General features: G+C 42.9%; 2 protein-coding genes across 8 annotated transcripts in view; both read right to left on the bottom strand.

The window, feature by feature from the left end:
* LOC131353960 (transmembrane protein 65-like) overlaps window positions 1-2,367 on the bottom strand; it is a 43,496-nt gene extending 41,129 nt beyond the window's left edge. The window contains exon 1 of the mRNA XM_058391128.1: window positions 1,723-2,367. Coding sequence (XP_058247111.1) covers window positions 1,723-1,936 — 214 coding nt within the window. The 5' untranslated portion in view covers window positions 1,937-2,367. The remainder of the gene's footprint in view (window positions 1-1,722) is intronic.
* A 1,981-nt stretch (window positions 2,368-4,348) lies between these two features.
* LOC131353923 (protein MTSS 1-like) overlaps window positions 4,349-22,550 on the bottom strand; it is a 35,254-nt gene continuing 17,052 nt past the window's right edge. Inside the window, exons 4-15 of one of the 7 annotated variants that reach the window (XM_058391049.1) lie at window positions 16,706-16,790; window positions 15,882-15,973; window positions 15,734-15,808; window positions 13,503-13,660; window positions 13,299-13,406; window positions 11,794-11,891; window positions 10,692-10,902; window positions 8,492-8,569; window positions 8,004-8,234; window positions 7,131-7,295; window positions 6,884-7,037; window positions 4,349-6,659 (exon numbers count right to left, since the gene is read on the bottom strand). In XM_058391049.1, coding sequence (XP_058247032.1) covers window positions 6,157-6,659; window positions 6,884-7,037; window positions 7,131-7,295; window positions 8,004-8,234; window positions 8,492-8,569; window positions 10,692-10,902; window positions 11,794-11,891; window positions 13,299-13,406; window positions 13,503-13,660; window positions 15,734-15,808; window positions 15,882-15,973; window positions 16,706-16,790 — 1,958 coding nt within the window. In that variant the 3' untranslated portion in view covers window positions 4,349-6,156. The remainder of the gene's footprint in view (window positions 6,660-6,883; window positions 7,038-7,130; window positions 7,296-8,003; window positions 8,235-8,491; window positions 8,570-10,691; window positions 10,903-11,793; window positions 11,892-13,298; window positions 13,407-13,502; window positions 13,661-15,733; window positions 15,809-15,881; window positions 15,974-16,705; window positions 16,791-22,550) is intronic. The other 6 variants (XM_058391058.1, XM_058391094.1, XM_058391066.1 and 3 more) reach the window with 6 other exon arrangements.

The raw sequence follows: 22,550 nt of genomic DNA, 5'->3' as shown, positions 1-22,550 counted from the left end.
CACACACACACACAGTTTCACACTGATGCTGCTGCTCTGTGATCTCTGATTAAATTCTCTCCAACGTCCACATCAGAACTCTGCTCTCACTGCTTCAGACATCCAGAACTGACCCCTTAATAATCACACACTTACACTGATCAATGACCACAGACCACTGACCCCCTAATTATCACATGGATACACAGAGCACTGACCACAGAGCACTGACCCCCTAATTATCACATGGATACACAGAGCACTGACCACAGAGCACTGACCCCCTAATTATCACAAAGATACAGAGAGCACTGACCACAGAGCACTGACCCCCTAATTATCACAAGGATACACAGAGCACTGACCACAGAGCACTGACCCCCTAATTATCACATGGATACACGGAGCACTGACCACAGAGCACTGACCCCCTAATTATCACATGGATACACAGAGCACTGACCACAGAGCACTGACCCCCTAATTATCACATGGATACACGGAGCACTGACCACAGAGCACTGACCCCCTAATTATCACATGGATACACAGAGCACTGACCACAGAGCACTGACCCCCTAATTATCACATGGATACACAGAGCACTGACCACTGAGCAATGACCCCCTAATTATCACATGGATACACAGAGCACTGACCACTGAGCACTGACCCCCTAATTATCACATGGATACACAGAGCACTGACCACTGAGCACTGACCACTGAGCACTGACCCCCTAATAATAATTACATGGAAACACAGAGCAGTGACCACTGAGCACTGACCATTAAGCACTGACCACTGAGCACTGACCCACTAATAATCACATGGATACACAAAGCAGTGACCACAAAACACTGACCACTGAGCACTGACCCCCTAAAAATCTCATGGATACACAGAGCACTGACCCCCTAATTATCACATGGATACACGGAGCACTGACCACTGAGCTCTGGCCCCCTAATAATCACATGGATACACAGAGCACTGACCACTGAGCACTGACCATTAAGCACAGAGCACACAGAGACCTGAGACCTAAGCACTGACCAGTGAGCTGACCAATGAGCACAGAGCACACAGGGAGTATTAGAGTGCATTAGAGGGAGCACAGGAAGTGTACACACTGTGTTTAGAGGACAAGAGGAGCTACAGAGGCTTGACCAGAGAGTGTATAGAGGAGGCAGAGAGAGAGCATAGAGAGGGTACACAGAGTGTTATAGAGGCTACATTAGAGGATGTACAGAGGACACAGAGAGTGTACAGGGGGCATGTAGAGAGAGTGTAGGAGAGTGTACAGGGGGCATGTAGAGAGAGTGTAGGAGAGTGTACAGGGGGCATGTAGAGAGAGTGTAGGAGAGTGTACAGGGGGCATGTAGAACAGAGGGGGCATTAGTGACAGCGTTACTTAACACAGTGCAGCTTTTTTTAAAGCAACATATTTTGGGGCGGGGCCAAGCGGAGCCGAGGGGCGGAGCCAGGTAATGGCTATAAACATAAACAGTAAACATGTAAAATAAAACATAACAACACAGCCATGTTATAGAAATATTATTGAAATATTGTAGAAATATTAATGCGTAGTTTGTGGATTTATGAGAATTTATGAAATTATATTTAAATGAAGTCCACACCGAACTGCCCCGGTACCGGGCATCTTAAACAGGTTAGTGAAGCCTTTACACCACACACACACACACACACACACACACTGTTGTACGGAGTGTACTCACTGACCCTGTGCAATGGCGATGGACTCGAACCGGTGCAGTTCCCGCAGAAGGCACGAGCGCTCGGCAGGATGGAGGCCGTAGATGAAGTCTCGCGCTCCCTGCGGCGAGCTCAGCGGCTCCACGGGCTCCTTGCGCGCGTGCGTGCCCAGGTTAGAGACAGGCACGAGCGGGCGGAGCGCGAGCGCCGGCCGTAGAACTCTGCGCAAACACGGCAACATTGCTCTCGCACGCGCGCGCGCTCAGAGGCACGGGGCACGGACGGACTAGAGGAGGGGTGCAGGGAGAGAAGCCTCTAAGGGACTAGCTCGCGCTCGCGGTGAGTGTGCACTGAAGCCAGAGGCGTCCCGTTAACACCGTTACACACTCCGAGCGCGGTCCACAGAACATCCACTGAACGGATTTATTAACACGCTTCTCCGAAAAGCCCGGCGATTATAATCGGTTAGAAAGTGTCCGAAACTGCGGAATCTCTCAATCATGTCGTTTTGGCCAAAAACAAAAACAAGACAATCGTTTTATTCCGGCCGCACGCGCACCCTAGAAATATTCTCCCGTCGGAATACGGCTTGCTGTCTCGAGCTCTTACGTAGCTATGACGACACTCTCGTGACGTTTACAGTCCATGTTACAGTACACTATAGAAAAAAAGAGCGCTGTCCTTACTGTAACCGCCCACTGAATAACGACCCTCATACCGGAAGTAAACGTATAACTTACTCTCATAGGAGACGCGTCTGCCGGGCCGCCATCTTGGAGAGGGCAACATTAAACGTTGCGCTCAGTGAAATGATCTAAAGGCATTACTCACGTTAATGATATAGCACGAGATGTAAAATGTTTAACTTGGTGTATTGGTGTATTTTATATCAGTTCATTAATTATAGATAGATAGATAGATAGATAGATAGATAGATAGATAGATAGTAGCTTTATGAATTTTAATATCACTGGCTTAACTTTAACACATTTTAAATATGCCATTGTTATAGTTTATATCATTTAATATTATTTTATAATAATATGTTATAATATTTTAGAACATAACGAGGTTATTTAGCATCTCTTGATAGACTTGCACTGTTACTGACCTTTCCAAAATGGCGTCTTTAAATGGCTAACAAAAGCGCCTAGTGTGTTTTTCTTGTATCTTAAACCTTCACGGTTTTCTTTGTGTTTGTGTATTGTATGTAGGTTAATGCTTTAATATAATGTTAACATTAGATGGTCGCATATCATAAATTAATTATTTGTATAAAAAATGACATCCGATTTGTGTAGTCTCGTGCTAGCCTCCGAATATTATAAAATACAGCCTATCAATATAGAATAATGCTACAGAGATCATCTCTGAGAATCTCTAGAAATACTTTAAAGTCCTAAAGTAACTGAAATTTATTCTCTTCCGGTTATTTTGTCCAAACCAGCTCGGTTAATCATGGGAAATGTATTGTTCTGTAGTAGAACATGGACTCCCAGTGAAAATACATTACCTATTACATATTAGTGTTTAACGTTTTAGACATTCAGTTTAAGGAAAACGGAGATTGGATGATTAGAGTTAATTTACAGTTGCTTGACAATTAAACATGAAGAAATCCCCTGAGTTGCAGTCTTTTGATATTTTAACAATCTTAGAAATGTATTTGTGTATAAACAGCGACATCCAGTGGTGGAACTTCATCACTACAGGCTCAGGTGCAAATTATTTGGAAAAGAGGCGATATACGATCCTTCTAGATAAAGTATTCACACGTGTACACTCGCCCTGCTACTGTTAGCTTGTTACATTTGAGTTTAATGAGGTAACCAGTGGGTGTTATTAATAGTACCATAACGTTATTCCTTTACTAAGCAAGGTATAAGACTTCAGTGTTGAGGAAGGAAGTGATGTTCCAGAAAATTCAAGTGTAAGAAAGTGTATGTGATAATCAGCTACACACTTCAACTCTAAATTAATCCCGAGACTTTATAATTAATGCCTTCAGTTCAACAAAGCGGCACCAAGGGCCCAGATTATACATCAGGTGATTAAATTAGACACACTTTTATGGTCTATAATGAGTTTCCCAAACCTCTAGCTGCAACATGGTTTTAAACATAACGCACAGTTTCAGAGGATCAGTCATCAGTGGACGCTGTAATGTCAACAGGTTTAATAGAGAAGTACATTTATTAGGCTTTCAGTGGAAGTGAATTAACTGTGGAATAAAAGGTCAAACACCACGTGAACACGATGACGAGGAACTAATTAACTAATTAACCACTGAGTGACGTCATCGACTAATCTGTATATAATAGTAAGAACGTATCTTTGGTTGGAAAGTCGTCAATGTTTACATAAAATTCCAGCGATGTATTTTTTTTCCCTCAAATAATCAAACTGTTCATGTTTTTTTTTTTTTTTTTTTACAAAACAGTAAGCTAACTACTTACAAGACAAATTAGTTAAGAAAATAACTGTTCCTGCTAGCTATCCAGCAAAATTCAATTCATTTCAGCTAGTCAGTTTCTAAGCTAGCTAGTTATCACATGAATACATCTAGCGCTAGCGACAACACTGCCGAGTCTGGGAATCAAACTTTTCCACATCGTTTAAAAGAACGGTAAAAAAAAGGCACAAAGCCGTGAAGTGGAGGAATAAAATATTTAATATGTCAAAAAAATAGAACACCACTTTCATTTCCCTGTTCACACGAGCCTTTCTGTCACAAACTGAGAAAAAACATCGCTACTTTATATCCTGCTAGCTAGTTAGCAAACACGGCTAGCAGAGCACGCTAACTGTTAGCAAGTGGACATGAGTGTGTTTACAATTTAAACCGAAAAGAAGTTTTATTGAATCCAGAAAAAAACAACAAAAGAGTTTAAATAAGAGAACAGAAGATGATGAAGTGTGGAAATTAAAGGCAGATCTTCACTTCTCACACCACTTTAATCAGTTTAGAGACACTGGGTTTCCATTTTTACACAAAAACAATAATTATTAAAAAATAAAACATATGAAATGAACCTGGACAAGAAAGTGTGTGTGTGTGTGTGTGTGTGTGTAGTGTGCTTTTCTACATGAATTACCTCGTAGTGTATTAACAGAATATACAATATTTCACAGGGAAAGGACGGGATCTACTTTACCGAGCGGATGAATAAATTAAAAGTCGCTCTCTGGCCCGTCGTTATTTACACCGCACTTTTTATACAAACAGAATGTTGTTTTTTTGCTAACGTTAGCACTTATCTCTAGCGTCACAATAATAATAATAATAATGAAAAAATAAACACATGTACTGTTAATATTGTAGATTATTATTAGATTGGGTTAATGACAAAATGTTCAAAATTAGTATTTTATGTAGAATATTTTAAAAAATGGCGTAAAAATAAAAGAGCTTTTATAATATAACACTTCACTAGACCTCTGTTTCATGGTTAATAATAATAATAATAATAATAATAATAATACTCACTGCATGGACAGAGCAGTGTTCTAGAGACTTCAGGTCACGTTCTATTAAGCCATGCGCAGAAAAAAAAGGAATAAAGGAATTTTCTGGACTATAAGACAGGTTTCACTGGTCAGATTTATATTTCTGCTTTTAAAGCTGAAGTCATGACCGTTAGCGCCTTCACTATAGAGCTGAGACTGCACTCATGCACGTTAGCGTCTCTAGCGTCTATTTTAGCTTTTCAATCAACTAGCCTGTGATTTCCTGAGTAAGAAAACGTCGTATTTTTCACCTACACAGTCGCCGTGTTCTGATCTGCAGCCTGGTCACAGGTTCAAATTGTTTGTTTGGTTTAAACTGAACTCTCTGTAATGTAGCGCAACTTCACAGCTCAGCGGTAGCCAGCTAGCTAGCTAAACTTTACGATGCATCACATTGTGTATATTTCTAGATTTTAGACACGCTCTCTACACATCAGCTCTGCTGTGTAGCTGCAGGTTTGTTGGATGGAAAACAAGACCAATGACACCTGCAGGAATCTAAATGCTAACAAATCTTTAATTAGTGATTATGTACAAGGAGCAGAAACGGTGACATCAGTCATCACAGCTTCGTTACTGCGTTCAGATGAAACGTCTTTATTCGTGAGTTTGAACTGTTTGTGTTTTTCTTTACATTTACACAATTAGCATTTCTGTGTAACAGAGTCACAGTGAATGACACCAGTTTAGCGATAGCGCTGACTCTATGATTTAGATATCGTCAGGACGGGCGGTAACTACGGCAACACTAACAGGACAAACAGTACACAGTGCTGCACCTGTAGGTGGCGCTAAAGCCAAACATGACTTTTACACTGAAGAGTCGTGAATATTTGGCTTATAGTCCAGAAAAGAATGTTCTGAGAGTAAAATAAATTAAGGACAGGAGAGATGGTGTGAATCTCTCCTCTGTTACCATGGTGAATGTCTGTGCTAGATGTGAATGCTGGAGTATTATGGGATGCGAGGAGCAGAGCGATCGTTGGTGGTGGTCTTCTTCAATCGCACTCCCCTCCGGATGGACTGCAGCATTGTGTCTCCCTCCTCCACCACACCCTCCTGCCCTTCGCAAGGGGCAGACAGGGGTGGGTTAGTGGACGCCTGACCGCTCCACGACTCCACCGGAAGGACGGATTCAGGCTCTGCATCCAGGTCACTCGGCTCCGCCTCCTCATTGGGCGCCACCTCCCTGAAATCCGGCACCGGGGTCATGATGGGGATGACAGGGGTTTGGATGGGGACGGGGCCGGTGCCCCTGCGCACAGAGGGCTTGGTGGAAGGGGTGCGGCGAATGGTGGCCACGCCCGGGACGGCGGGCACGGAGGGGATGCCGGCAGTGGAGGCGGGACGTTTGGTCTGGAACAGTTTACGGTAACTCTGGCCGAGGTCGCTGTTCCGCGGGACGGTGGAAGATTTATCAAAGTCCTGCTGCTCCGAGAAATAATCATAATCGGACACTGCAAGGGGACAGAAGCAGCACCGTCTGTTAGGTTTAGTGCTACATAACATATCTCTGATTCCCTTCATCCTTTGTTCACTATATAACCATTAATCTCTCCTTCACTTTTCTTCCCTCGCCTCCCTTCTCTCCTCTCTTAAATCATTACTTGTTTCTTACATACCTCACTTCCTTGTTTCCTCACTTCTGCCCTCTCTCTCACACACACACACACACACTCACCCTGAGAGGGGATGGTGTCCTCGGAGCAGCAGGGTGTGGTACTCTGAGTGCTGTATCCACTGGAACACTGGAGTGAGTCTCTGCTGGAGCACTGAGCGTCTAACTGCAGACCACAAGAGAGAGCCAGAGCCAAATCCTGCTGAACCTCCACCTCCTACACACACACACACACACACACACAATTTGTATTTAATCAGTCTGGACTGTGTGATATATTTGAAGGTTTATACTCAGACATGTGACTGACATTTGGTGTATTAGCGATGCTCCTGGGTTTCTGATTGTCCTCAGGCTGTGTGGAGTTCAGTGCCGGTTGGTACGAGCCGTTCAAATCCAGCGCCTCCTTTGGCTCCTTCTTCTTTCTCAGCGTGTTCACCATGGGCTGATCGTATGGACCCGGTTTAGCCCAGTCCTACATCCACAATATCAGCACATCATTACTCTTACTACAATACACAACACTTTGTTATTATTATTATTGCTTCTATTATTATCGCTACTTTAATTTTACCGCATTCTCAATATCAGCCACTAGATGGCGACATTAAACTGAGTGTTTCGTAATTATATTACTCAACAAAAAGCTGCAGCGTCATTTCAGTTTTTCTACGCAAAGACATTCAAGGAGCTAAGTGGATTTCAGCCTGACTCTATGAGTTTGGTGTAAATCATTGAGTCAGTGTTTATACATTAGTGTGACTCTCTAAGCCTGTGCAGTCCAGTGAATCAGATCAGTGTGACTGTAAGTCAGTGTGAATCAGTGAATCAGATAAGTGTGCCTCTGTAAGTCAGTGTGAATCAGTGATTCAGATAAGTGTGCCTCTGTAAGTCAGTGTGAATCAGTGAATCAGATAAGTGTGACTCTGTAAGTCAGTGTGAATCAGTTTTTTGATCAGGGTGACTCTGTAAGTCAGTGTGAATCAGTTTTTTGATCAGGGTGACTCTGTAAGTCAGTGTGAATCAGTGTTTTGAGCAGTGCGACTTTGTAAGTTAGTGTGAATCAGTGTGAATGAATCTGTGTGACTCTGTAAGTCAGTGTGAATCAGGTATTGCCATCCCAATGAACCAAGAGGAGTGATTATGATGGAGTGATGGTAGAAAAAAAAATGGCTGGACGAACCTTCCAGCTGGGAATCTTGGAGGATGGGGGGAGCATGCCGGGGTTCAGCGTGGAGTAATGGGGGAAATCGGGCATCAGCGCTGAGCACGGCCTCGACCACGACCTCAGAGTGGAGGAAGAGTAGGGGGTGGAGGAAGAGGAGGAGGAGGAGGGATTTGGAGGGAAGGGAAAGGCCACTCCGGATGGGTACGAGGCCTCTGCAGGGCCGTAGTGGTCATAGCCGTTTGACAGCTGAGCGTGGTGAAGAGGATGGATGACAAAAACATAACGGAAAAAAAAGAAATAAATCATGAATGAATGAAGCGACATAATATGGCTGAGAGAAAAAAAAACCAAAAAGCCACACAATGCAAATAATACACCACTGATACAAAAGGGACACAAGACGGATCTGATAATGGATGGAATATCCAACAGGAAGCAGCCATAATTCATGAGGGAGCCAATAAGAAGTGGTGCTGGTGAGCAGAGAGCCAATTAGGAGTCACCTTTTCAGTGGGAGAGCTGCACTCGCTGACCGACTGAGCCAATTCAGAAGAATCCAACGAAGCAGAGCTGGAAGGAAGCTGCACACAGCAGACAGGAGGAGCAAAGGACACGCCCACAGACACGCCCACACCCACAGAGACATCCATACAGCAGAAGAGGGCAAGAAGAGAGCATAAATAAAGAAAAGCAAAAGGGTGTAGAAAATAGGATACCATCAGACACATGGACACAGAGAGAGAGGAAGGGAGAAGAGAGAGAGTGAGTGAGAGAGAGAGAGAGAGAGAGAGAGAGAGAGAGAGATAAGCCACAGGTTAGATGCAAATGCAGCAAAAGCAGCAGAAGCAGCAGTGTTAGTCTGAGTGTTTACATGTACACTAATAATCTGATCATTATCTGATTTCAGCATTTGGGGATTAGTTTGCAGCCCCCATAGATTTTTAATGTAAAATTACAGTGGTGTTTTAAAATTTATCTACAAAATGTGGAAAAATGAAACAAGTGTGCAAGTGTTCCACAAGACCGCTTTTCATGATCAACTCACGATCTGATGAGATCCGATCTAATGACCGCAACACATGACAAACTGCAATATCTTACATAAAAAACCCCTCAGATATATCGGAATCTGATATAATCTGATGAATAATGTGTAAGAATAACAAGTCCACTGTGTGTCCAACACAACCTACTGAAGTGTAAAGCCGGACTTCTGTCTCCACGGTACTGTTCTCAATATCAGATTATCAGATTACTGCACACACACAAACACACACAGAGCACATCAGCAAACACACACGGCTCAGATTAAACAGCTCAGGCAGACAGAAAAAGGAAAAAGAAATTGTCGGTCCTTATGTGCTGTTACAGGATAGTTTTTCTTTGTATGTATGAACAAAAACGGACGTATCTTTAAAATGAACTCAGCTTCTGTTTCATTCCCATGGCACCGTTTTCCAGGGGTGTAAACCTTTTTTTATGAGGCTGCAATACACCTCCATTCCAAACACATCATAAACACAGCACCATGCTTTGTGGGTGTGGGCTGAAATTGTGTGGCTTTGTAAATTGTGGGGGAAGAACCAAGCCCCTCCATAATTAGGGTCAGACTTTTAGGCCTCTTTTAAAAAGTCGGAGCCAAAAATGGCAACAGAGAAAGAATAAGCAGACAAAGAGCAAACGCTTGTGTCCCCATTAGCTTGCTGTCGTGTGTTAGCTCCTTGGTGTGATTAGCTAAAGTGTCCATTTGCGGTGGGAGCAGAGCCGGATTCGGATCATTAACATGTGTATCGTAGCAATTAGCCTGACCCTCGTGAGGCCAGGAAGTCCCTGTGGATCATGGGAAAGTGGAGATCAGTGGGATGGGAGAGAGGGGGAACAAAAAAACTAGCGGTCGAATGGAAGTCTCGTAAAATCTGGCTAGCAGTTATAAAAACCTCACTCTTAAATAAATAAACGTAATGAGCTACAACACACACACACACACACATCTATAGTTTGAAGCAAGGTCATGAGGGCGACTTGAGTCTGAGGACCACGTTCTCAAATGACCAAGCGAAGTGCACTCTGGATGAACCTTTCAGGTGCGGAGGATAAATGAAACCCTGCTGTTTAGTGACTGTAAAATGAGGGCTATGTTCAAATAAAGTACATGTATGCGCACTACGCTTATACACCACTCACACTAAACACACCTTTTAAGAAGGTTACGTTAGATCTAGAACTTTTAAGGGGCCTTCAGAGAGTTCCCCTTCTGAAAAGTTTTAAAGAGGCCAAGAAACTTATAGATAGATAGATAGATAGATAGATAGATAGACAGATAGATAGATAGATAGATAGATAGATAGATAGATAGATAGATAGATAGATAGATAGATAGATACTTTATTCATACCAAAAGAAAATTCACGGTTCACACTAATATCCAATGATGAGTTGTTTCATGAATGTAGAATTATATACAACTATTTGAGACGTTTTTGGCATACAGTGATACCATTCTGTCAGAACCCCCTTAACAGCAACCAGCAGATTTCAGAAAAAAAAGTAAAGGAATGGAAGGTGTTCACAGCAACTAACTTCAGGGGAACTGCAGAGATGTTTACAGTGACATCATTGTTGGTTTCTGACAGATAGATCTGCAGTACCTTTGAGCAACACTTTAAACAGAATTTGTCAAACAGGGGGTAGTAGAGGACTTACCTGAGAGGTGGGGTCAGAGGGCATGGGTGAAGGCGACTTGGACTGGAAAGCATCGTGCGAGGCGAAACCAGAGTCGTGTGAGGAGACGCTGGCGAGCCGGGCGGGGACCTGCTGCGGCACGGCGATGCTGCGGTAGCGATAGAGCGGGGAGGACGAATGAGACAGTGAGCCGCTGGAGCGCGAGTCGCTGCTGTTCACACTGTTCAGACTGCTGTTAGGACGGGGATGGGACAGGAAGGGGTGGGGCATGGAGAGGAAGCAGGACAAAACAGAGGCGATCGGGAACCATTAACACTCCACACACACCATGCAAACCCCAAAAAAACAAGACCAAAATCATAGGGATCCAAACAAGCAACTGATCCTTCCCTTTGGAATAATTTCAGGACATCCGATTTAACCTAATCGAATCTAATCTAAAACACCTAGATCAGACTTCAAACTGAGTAGAAAATGTGTTCAAGTATGTATAAAACTACCGCAAGCATTCAGAAAAGCCCAGAAGGCTGAAGATCCCAAAACATCCCACTTATCTAATACACGATAATTACTTGGTGGCCTGATTTATATTTTTAGCTGTTGTTCTAAAATCAGAAGCTCTTAGCACGTGACCCTCTGAAAAAAAGAGAAGAAACCACCAAAGGGAAGAATCTGACACGTAACAAGATGAAAAATAAAAAGCACAATGGATCATGCTCAGAAGTGCAGGGGAAGTGAAGATGGTTAGCACTCGGACTCAAACTTTAACACTAAACAAAGAAATAGTGTTTAGTGCACAATGCAAAAAAAAAAAAAAAATCAAGAGCAAACATGACAGGCTGAAAATTTCCAGTACTTTGTTGTAGGAGTTTGTTAAATGACCCCTAGCAAGATTGCAAACTATCTAGCAAACTAAATAATAACAGTAGAAAGGTCATAATGTTGCATGACCCTGTGCAGTTACTCAAATCTGTGTGCATGAAGTAAAATGTGACCTAGACCAGGGCAAACATCAGGGGCAATTCTGGTATCAATCAAAGTGGAAATGGCAAAACAAACGAGTGTACTGAGCAAGCAGGAGTCCAAATCAGTGGGAAAATGTGCTCATCTGAAACACGTTTACCTGCACATGCTGGACTTTCTGGACATGGTGGTGCTTGGAGATGAAGGAGGTGTTTGGTAGGACCAGCTGTAATCCGAACCCTTCAGGTCATGGATGATCTGAATATAAAACAAAAAAATGTTCAGGGATGTCACCAAGTGGACCGGACTCAACAAGTCACAAAAACCATCACCTACAATCCAACAGAGCACACAGTGAGACTGGACCCCTGTAGGGTCTGTGTTTCAAAGCAGGGATTTGAGGAGGTCAAGAGCTTCATCAATGCTCACACCCTTCAGATCAGCAGCTTAGAACCTGAACTCTTGAGCTACCACTGCCCCAGGACTGGTCTCTCATCTGCAGATTTCTGTTGCACATTTCTGAGGTTAGCACCAAACTCTGACATGTGCAGTGTGAAGAAAAACCTGTTTTGTTGCCTTCCAGACTTTTAACGCTGTAATTTCTACAGTTATGCAGAGCACAAAAACTCTGAATGCAGGAAGTTAATAAAACCTGTCAAGGACGTTGAGAACACCTCAATTCAGCGCCAATTTGACGTGTGGGTGAGGAAATACGCATGTAGTATTTAACAAAACCTCGATCTAATCAGATCAGACGCCTACGTTTGTCTTGTCTTGCAACAGAAAGTAGTTTGAACTGAGGGAGTCTGAACCCTGATGCTCCATGAGGCACGTAGGCAGTGTCTGAAAATGATCTGACAGTTTGGATGACGTGATCATCATTGTTTAGTCGCACAATTTCTCAATTTCTTAGTCCGCTATAAAAAAAAATCAGAGAGAAGACTCTGTTAAGACTTTCTAAATCAGGGTCTATCTCCATTCTTTGACAGTGTTTACTCATAAAATAAAATAAAATAAAGATTTTATTGAACCACCAAGATGGGAGCTCACACTCTGGGACTTTCCTAGTGGCTTTAAGCTTGTGATCCTAACTGAAAACTGAGATGCTTCCTTCCTCCGACAGTCTTCTTCTCCTTCGTGTTAATACAGACAGAAATGTCACGTCTGAGCCGTAACTGTCATCAGGCTGGGCTTATCTGTCCCTGAACCTTGGAGATGCATGTCAAAACCTGACAGCTTGTCAAAACTGCTAGCACAGGGCAGATTAATCACTATCCAGTTCTTCCACTCGCTGGAGGACCTGGTGAACCGGTGAAACCCCTGCTGAGGAAACTCAATCCCTCAGACAAGGTATAGATGCAGTAAGAACCTGAGGTCGTCTGCACCGTCACTGTTAAAGCTCCAGCAGCAGATAAGTTTCATTTCAAATAAATTAGGAAAAAGAAAGGTTCGTTTCATACAGATGGATACTTTTTTCGCCAGTTGCCCAGATTTATGATGGTGGTTTTTTTTGCTACTGATTAGCATGCTAGTTACTTAGCAAACTGGACTGTATAGGTTGCTCTGCAAATCTGTTCATTATGTTGCTCTTGCTTTAACATCAACACAAATCAAGAGATATTTGTGAAATTATAGGCGCTAGCATGTACAAGGTTACTGACAGACCTGTTCACTGGCAGGAGGCAGTTTGTGGGGGTCCATAGTCAAAGCTTTGAGGTCCTCAGCGATGGTTTGAAGATGGACGATCTCACCCAGCATGGCCATCTCCTCATCCTGGGACACAGAGACATGTTAAAGTAGGAACAAGGAAAGATTTTGTTTATTCAGGTAGCTTGATTTTATCCAGTGCTGACTGTCGCTGCTGCTCACCACAACGGGCCGCAGCATGGAGGCGAAGATGCAGAAGCGAGCTCTCTCCTCGATCAGCGCCTTCCTCACTGCCTGCTTCTCTGTCTCCTCTAGCAGCAGGTATTTATCCGTCACATCCTGGACGGCGCTGTCCAACTGAGGCTGGATGTCCCCTCTCCCTGCAGGACACCAAACATTCACCAGTCAGGAACAAGTTTGGCACTCCTAATCAACAGTATTACCTTTAATTATAAATAAAATTGTGACTCAGTAATAAAACAGGGAAGAAATTATATAAAATGCTGACAAAAAAAACAATTAAAAATACATATATAAACAATAAATAACAATTCAATGATATTTATAATTATTAACTAATACCTAAGACTGGCATGTCAGGAGACAGAGAGACAGACAGAAAGACAGACAGAGGAGTAAGCAGACAGAGAGACAGACTTGGAAGGAGACAGACAGGGACAGAGTGATAGACAGGAACAGAGAGACAGACAAAGAATGAGAGACAGACAGAGACAGGAAGACAGACAGAAAGCCTATTTAAATTAATAAACATTCATTTACGCAACACACTTTTTTACGCAAAACAATCTTTTATATGAAGTAACTGATGCATCCTGTGCTGATTGAGCAGATTATCCTTGTCATGTTTACTACCAAGAATTCAAGCCCGCCCAACACACACACACACAGTCACCCTCCTGAAGCCTTCCTAAAGACAATGTGACCTTTGACACCAGAGTGTGTTTTATTTACAGGACAGCGATGTGAAGCGTTTGAGAGAGAAATGTGAAAATCTCACGCTGCTGTTACTGCACTGATTCTCAACACGCCCTCTTTACTGCCTTGGGGAACATGTTTTAATGACCCCGGGGGTCAAACCGGGGCAAAACATAAGTGAGTGGAGAAATCCAGAGGAGAGAAGCACACTGTTTACACTCTGTTTACAGATCTGGGTCAGAATTACGGATAGCTTTTATTACAGATAATGTTATTACTATGATATTAAAAAAATACATAATGGATTCAAGACACACACACACACCCCTTTGTTGCCTGTAACAGCCAAAAGCCATTGAACCACAAGACTGATTTGGAACACAGCCAGGTTGATGGGGTGGACCACACACACACACACACACACACACACACACTTACCCAGTGCATCAGCTGCTCAAAACAGGTGCACACAGTGATGCAGAACAGAAAGAAAATTCAGAGCAATGTGTCAGGTTTCTGTGCTAATGCTATGCTAAATATGCTAACACTCTGACAGAAGCAAAAGAGGCGTGGCCTGTATAGCTGTCAGTCCACAGAAAGGAGGCGTGGCCTGTATAGCTGTCAGTCCACAGAAGGTAGGCGTGGCCTGTGTAGTCAATCCACAGAGAGGAGGCATGGCCTGTATAGCTGTCAGTTCACAGAAAGGAGGTGTGGTCTGTAAAGCTGTCAGTCAACAGAAAAGAGGCATGGCCTATATAGCTGTCAGTTGACTGAAAGGAGGCGTGGCCTGTACAGCTGTCAGTGCACAGAAAGGAGGCATGGCCTGTATATGTGTCAGTCGAGGCATGGCCTGTATAGCTGTCAGTCAACAGAAAGGAAGCGTGGCCTGTATATCGGTCAGTCCACATAAAGGAGGCATGGCCTGTATAGCTGTCAGTTCACAGAAAAGAGGCGTGGCCTGTATAGTCAGTCCACAGAAAGGAGGCATGGCCTGTATAGCTGTCAGTTCACAGAAAAGAGGCGTGGCCTGTATAGTCAGTCCACAGAAAGGAGGCATGGGCTGTATAGCTGTCAGTCCACAGAAAGGAGGCGTGGCCTGTATAGCTGTCAGTCCACAGAAAGGAGGCGTGGCCTGTATATCTATCAGTCCACAGAAAGGAGGCGTGGCCTGTATAGCAGACATGACTCAGATTAAATTAGGCAGCTATTAAAGGGATAATGAACAGGAATGTGTGTGTAAAATAACAGCAGATGCATTTACACACACAGTCGGAACCTCAGCACATCTGCCTGCACTCGTCTTTTCCACGTTTCTGAGCAGTAGCACTTTCCATGTGTTCTTTATTATCTCCCCAGCATGGTGAACACCACGAGCCACTCGCCATCATTCAGGATCACAGATTTACATAACAATCATTTTTACATAACGTTCTGCTCCCAGAGCTTCACATTTACATCTGATTTGCTTATGTGTGTGTGTGTGTTGGATCGGAAACAGGAAGTGATGCAGGTTTTACCTTTCTTAGCCTTCTTCTGCAGTTTCAGAGTGTCCGAGGATTTCTTCTTAATCTCCTGCCGAGCTTTTTTATACTCTGCGGATAAAGAGATGGCGGTATAACCCAATAAAATCAAAATTTATTCACTCACACACACACACACACACACCTTTGGCATGGTCCTTATCTAGCATGTTAGCGCCTCTCTTCCACTCCTCCAGCTGCTCCTGAAGAGGGTTAATGAGGCAGTCGATAAACGTCCTGAAAAACACACAAAAGAATAATGAGAGAAAAATTAAAGAGAAAAAATGAAAGAAAGAAATTCAGAAGTAGGAAGAAAGAATGTATAAATAAAAAGATGAGGAACCGTAACAAAATACGAAAAAGAAAGAAAGGAATGTTTATGTACATTCAGTCCTACTATATGAGTTCATATCAATCATTTTCAAATATTTTTATTAATTTTTTAGCAACATCCTCACTGCTAGCCCTTTTTTTTGCTAACTTTTCTATGCGCTAGCTGGCTGTTTGATGACAGAAGAACCTCTACTACACATTTAAAGGTGTATCTCAGGAGCTCAGTGAGGTCTGTTAATCATTCGTTCCTCTCTGTGGCACGTCCAGCAGCTGAGGGGTTTAAATTTAGCTACTCATCTGCAGACGATTTACAGCGTGGCTGAAGAGAAAATGTCTCCCCTGAAATTAGAGCAGAGAGCCAGTGAGGCGTGGAACGGCCACAGAGCCAGAAGTTTAGCCCCTCTCCCCTCCTTCTCCACCCTGTTGCTGGGGGACATGATGGACACCTCTGGCCTAGTGAGGGTCTGAGTTATAATTTCTCAGTGGAAATAAAATGGGGGAAAAATGGATAAGAATCCAACTGGCACTTAAAGTTAAATTCCAAATTCAAATTATTTCCACATTCCTCAAATTTACCTTTTCCTCTAAATAAAACCAAGAACGGCAAACACTCTAAATGATGGAGTAAATATTTACGTGGAGAACTGCTTCAGCTTGGCCTCGATGCTCCTGTGCCTCATACACATCCTGGTCAGAGCCGAGCCGATGTCTCTGGTGCCTCCTGAGAAGGAAATAAAAATAAAATGAAAAAGCGGATTTAGTCGTGATGTAGATCAACTTGCTCCTCTGGAGGACAAGCAGAAGAACCTTTGAGGAACTGACTGAGGAAAACGTCTGCAAGTGTACGTTAAAGGCGAGACTCCTAGTTAAAATTATAGAGGAAAACCAGGTCAACTTTGACAAAAGTTAGCTTATTCCACAAGATATTTTATCAAACTAGCTCTGGGGCTAATATGACTGAGGGTTACGCTACTGATAAACAAACACAGACAGCAGTTTCTGCAAACTTTTTGAATGTTTTAACACAAACAACAGAAAGTGAGAGGTGTTTCTTTAGGCATGTGATCCAGATCCACACAAGATCCTGTGAATCGAATGTCAAAGTTTACTTTTTGATCCAATAGCTTAGTTAGCAGTTTTTTCCATGCTCAGAAGCTAGACAGTGAATCACATGACCACTATGAGAAAGACGAAAATACTGAATGCAGTCCATCATGTTATATTTACATTGCATGAAGATTATTAGCCTAGATAAGCTACACGGTTACCATATATGGTGTCTGGGAAAGTTTCAGTTCCTAACAAAATGCTAAAATGGTAGCCCTTCACAGCCAGCTGTTAGCATTGACTCAAGAGCATCACACTAAGCTACAAGGAGGCTGATGGACTGATCTCACACGTCCCTGCTAGTGTTGGATCTCAGTGAGAAACACACAAATATGACCTCATTCACCCTCAATTCTTAAGAAGCATGTCTTCTTATAAAGCCATTACAAAAAAATAAATAAAATAAAAAATAAAAATTCGACCATTTGAAAAATCCTCATGTGAGTCTGACATACAGTTGTAGGTCATCTGCATATCACCTCTCATTATTACGGCATTTTAACCCCTTCAGGGTGTAAAGGTTGGAGTTCTTCTGACCTCAGCTGTATCCCAGGTCATTCTCGACTATCAACTGACATCTGAATGTTTTCTCAGAGGCAGCACAATGTAATGGCACCCCCTCTACCACTGCTGTGAATCACTGTTATGTGTGTTAGAGTTTATCCACAACTTAACTGTCAAAATTACTGTCAGGATTTTTAGCAACAATTAAAAGTATATGTGCAATAAACCAAGCTGGATTTTCAAACTCCAAAATTGAAATGTTTCGGTCTGATTTATAATAACCGAATATGAGTGATTGTGAGGTAATCCTTGGAATTGATCCAGCATTCCTACAAAATGGTCAGTGCCAACAGTGCTCCCAGGCCAGCGTTCAGGCCGAGGTTAAGATTCAGGCAGCCGTTGGTATGCGCTGGGGTGAATGAAACGAGACACTCTCAGACGGAGGTGGCTGACATTGACGAACGCTTCCTTTGTGCTCCTTCGCCTGGTCTGAAAGCTCTCAGCGTGTATGAATACGCATCCCTGCTGGAAGCGACTTTTAATCTCGGCCAAATGTGACTAACTGCTTTTGTAACGACACAAAAAGAAATGTGAGAAAGACGAGAGAAGTTCATTTCGAATCAGGCTCACCCCCCACCCCGTCTGTAGCACGCTATCATCCCCATCTGAAGAAGCAAGAACCTTGCCTTGTCCCCTGCCCTAACTCCTCCCACCAGGCACAGTGAAGAACAGCTGGATGTTAGTATCTTGTCAGGATTATTTTTCCAACCTGTAGCTAAATATTAACTGTGAGCTGAAAATTGTTCTACGCTGCTGCAGTCTGTCTTTTCCAACTTGGATTTCCTGAATTGGACATGCCGAAGGGAAAGGAGTCTGCGGTTATTTTTAGCCGAGCTGGGAAACGACCCAAAAAGTAATTTGCATTCATTTACAAGAACAAACGTCAGTCCCTCTTCACCTCCTCCTCCTCCTCCTCCAACAATGACTACACTCTTTGCACGAAAAGCGAAGAGGCCAGTGTGTGATGTGTGATTTGCATTTCTGGGAGGTTCTGTCATTCTGTCATTTGGTGTGCTGACATTTGGTTATATGATATAGTGGATTAATCACCATGGAGATGATCAGTATGTTGACAGAGTTATAATATCACGAGTGAGGAACAGAAATCTTGGCATCTAGTTATCCGGCATCTATGAAGGAAGTGTTTTGTTAGCTACAAAAGTTCAGCAATCCGTCTTAATGCGGCTTGATTGACAGAACTGGAGAAAAATGAACATCAAATATTCTCTCACTATACCAGCTATTTTTTGTTAGTTTCCCCTCAATACTCGAGTTTTCCAGCACCGTTTTTCTCCACACTGCCTGCCACCCATGGGCTTGTTGGGGCTGGGGATTATGGGATACTTAGGATCCTTCAGGATTTTACATTTAAGATTATTTTATGTAATTGCAATTCTCTGGATGTAATTAGTTTATAAAAAGAGATGCCAGTGTGTGACGTATTAACTAAGATAGTCAGGGTGTTATTTATATATACAGTTATAAACTATTTCAAATATCTGGTTCTACAAACTAAAGAACAAAAAATAACATCCTTATATTACGCACTTGAGAAATTACTTAAATCTATCACAAAACACAGAGTAATCTTGATAAAGGTCCTATTACTTTCTCCACACTAATGAAAGAAGTTCTCTGTTTGTGGATTTGAAACCATACATTATAGGAAAAATAAACACCAGTAATAAGAAGCGGTTCTGTAAGCCGTCCACTTCGGACCCCTCCTTTCATTCACCATTGATTTCACATCTGAAAGAAACTCCAGTTTGAGGGGGAAAGTGCACTTCAGCATTTTTATTTGAACCCCAATTGTTCATGGTCACTACTTTGAGTTTTCTTTCCATTAAACCAACAGCTCCTGCTTGGAGCCATCACAGAGACAGTCTACCTCTTGTTCCTAGTCCAAATACACAACGCTGTGGAACTCTAAGAGGCTCACAGAGCACCATTCTAACTCTAACAGGCTGGGGTTCTTCTGGCTCCACCCTGCTTATAGAGTTACGACTGATGTTGTATGTGTAAACCTTGTAGGAATATAAGAAATAAGTGACTTTTTCAGTTTCAACAAACAACAATGAGGCCACAGTTGAGTTAATAAAGAAGCTTTCTGATTTTCAAATGTGGAAATTAGGCTAAAATGTCAGCGGCTGTAATGGACACCAGAGCCAGACGGAGAAATTTGGGGTTGTCTCGCTGGAGTCTGGTTTCTTGTCTAGCTGCTAACATGCAGATCTTCTCTCTGTCACCTTTTTTTTTTATAAAATAAATAAGATCTTGGACGAAGCAGGTCCAGACAACACAAGTGACTATAAAACAGATCAATTTACGACTTGTTGACTTTTCACGCCCAACTGCGACTAAAATGAGGTGATTAGCATTCCAAGAAACTCTGGAGATACAACTGAAATTCATGCCCCAAATACAGGACAGAAGTAACACAAACTCTTAACAACCTTTAAATAAGTTACAGTCTCTGGTGTGTTCTTTCCTGTCAGTAAAGCTTGACACGGTGTAATTCTGTCAGCAAGTCAAAAGGTTTTCCTGCGCAGACACAACACACCAAAACGTCTCATATATCAAACATGTCAGACAACAACAGTGAGTCAGTGAACCACGTTTCTGTTTCCTCTTGAAAGGAAATCAAACGAATGCCAGATTCTGCGGTCAACCAAAGTGCCGGTTTTAATTGCGTTTTGTGATGTGTGATGGCATCGAAGCCAAGTCGTGACACTTGCTGGAAGCCGGGTACGCTCGTTTCTCTGGCGACAACAAAAACCTAGATTCTGAACACGAAATGAACCTTTCCCCTCTCTGTTCTTGCTCTTTCAGGGTCTCTTGGGAAACAAATCTCACATTCTACAGTTCAACTGCTAAAAGTGGCATGTAACCAAAAACATACAACTAGCCAGATTCCAACGGACATGCTTTGATGTTAGCTGGGGATGTGTTAAGCAACTCTTACATCCGTACGTCCATACCTCACTGCACTCTCAGCTCCGTCTTTATCCTGATTCATCCTAATTTAAAAACTACTTTTGAGCTCAAATCAAGCGACCCTTCAGTTAAATTTAACCTCCAGTTGCTGCGTCCCTCCCAGGACGCCTAGTCTTGTGGAGTCTGCTTGTTATAAATAGGCCTGACTTGGAGGATTCTGTGATTAGCATGGCACCACACCTCTTTTCTGTCTCTCTCCTCTCAGCCTGTCTGTCTCTCAGTCTGCGCTCATCCACGCCTTCGTCCCCTTTGATGCGAGTGCTTACAATAGGCCCTGGTGCAAATCACAGGCCGCAGAAAACTAAAATACCCTGCATTATCGTGAATACCATCACCTCCTTACCTCAAAGTGTGGCTCCAAAAAGACAAATTAAGGTCTACACCATGGACAAAACAACCAAACTAGTAATTAGTCAAGTGCAAAACCAGTAAACACGACAATCTGGACAGGAATAATCAACAAATCCCAAGAAAAACCACCCACGTTTTTAAAAGAGGCAAGCCGCCACTTCTAACCCCTCATCTTCCGTTCTGTGGCTTCACCCGAGCTTTGCTCTGGAAAACAAAGATTTGGAGGTGAACGTCTGTGTAAGTCAACGCTGCAGGGCCGTTTGAGAAGGAGGTGAAAACACACACTGTGACTTTTTTCCCCTGCCAAAAGAGATCTCCAGCATGCGGCAGCTCAGTGCCAACCCGAGCGTAAAAGAGCATTTAAAGGGGACGCAGTTGTGCAGGGAGGAAGGCGGCTAGTCAAGTGGATGCACTTCTGTTAGAACGCTTCAGCTCTAACACAAAGACATCATTCACAACAAGAATGTCTTTCCGAGCACAAGCGCTGCCCGAGAGCCTGCTCTTGTCTCCGACTTTAAATGCTCTAAATCAAGATAACAAGCACTTTCATTGGAAATGAATAACGGCCAATGTGAGGTTCTTCCCTGACCTTTCTATCATGAACATAGAGCTGATATTTCAGGCTCAGCGTGCATGAGAGTGAACGCATACCGAGAATAACTATACAGGATCTTTGTTCACTTTCTCTGGGATGCATATAGCACGGCATCCGCTAGCTATGAGGAAATGTCCAGCCAGAGCCCCTCCTGTTGAATTTTTTGGAAAGTATTTGGAGCTCGAGCTGCTTCTACTGGAGGGATTTCACTGTCAAATTGGTTTAAATCCTGAAACCAGGATAAAAAATGTTTCATCAGGTAGCACTATTCCTTTTTTACGTAGTCGACAATTACATCATCGAATCCGCTCAGATGCGGGTGGTGAGTGAAGTGACAGCAGCTTGGCTCTTCATACTTGGCAGGAAAGTTTTGGAGGAGGCTCTAGTGAGCTGTAGAACATAATGAGTCGAGAGTTTTAATCACAAACCTTTCAAAGCCGAAATATTAAACAGAATTATGGACTCTATAACTCGACTGGGTTTCAGTAGCCCAGATCCATCCATAACTATTAATAAACTTTAATGTCTAGCTGTCATCACCATTCCTACCTGTTTTTTCAGGCTCCAAATCCACCATGAGGAAACTCTGGGGGAGAACATTGGGCATGCTTAGGTCATCAGGGACACACACTGACTTGGCAGTAAGTATGTGAGGAATGTGCTGACTGCTATAAAACACAGACCAGGATGGACACATGCAGGTAATGTGCATGCAGGACAAGAGGGAAGTCTGACAGAGCAAATTAGCCTGTGAGAGGACAAATCTGCAGTCTGAAGTTGAAGACATATAATATATGCATTAAAAAACACTCTGAACCGAGATTAGTACTCATTCAGTTGTTATAAAAATACTGAAGGTTTTGTTGCTGT

This window comes from Hemibagrus wyckioides, linkage group LG01, assembly GCF_019097595.1.
Source record: "Hemibagrus wyckioides isolate EC202008001 linkage group LG01, SWU_Hwy_1.0, whole genome shotgun sequence".
NCBI lineage: Eukaryota > Metazoa > Chordata > Actinopteri > Siluriformes > Bagridae > Hemibagrus > Hemibagrus wyckioides.
The sequence above is the reverse complement of the archived record's forward strand: the minus strand, read 5'-3'. Positions and strand labels throughout refer to the sequence as shown.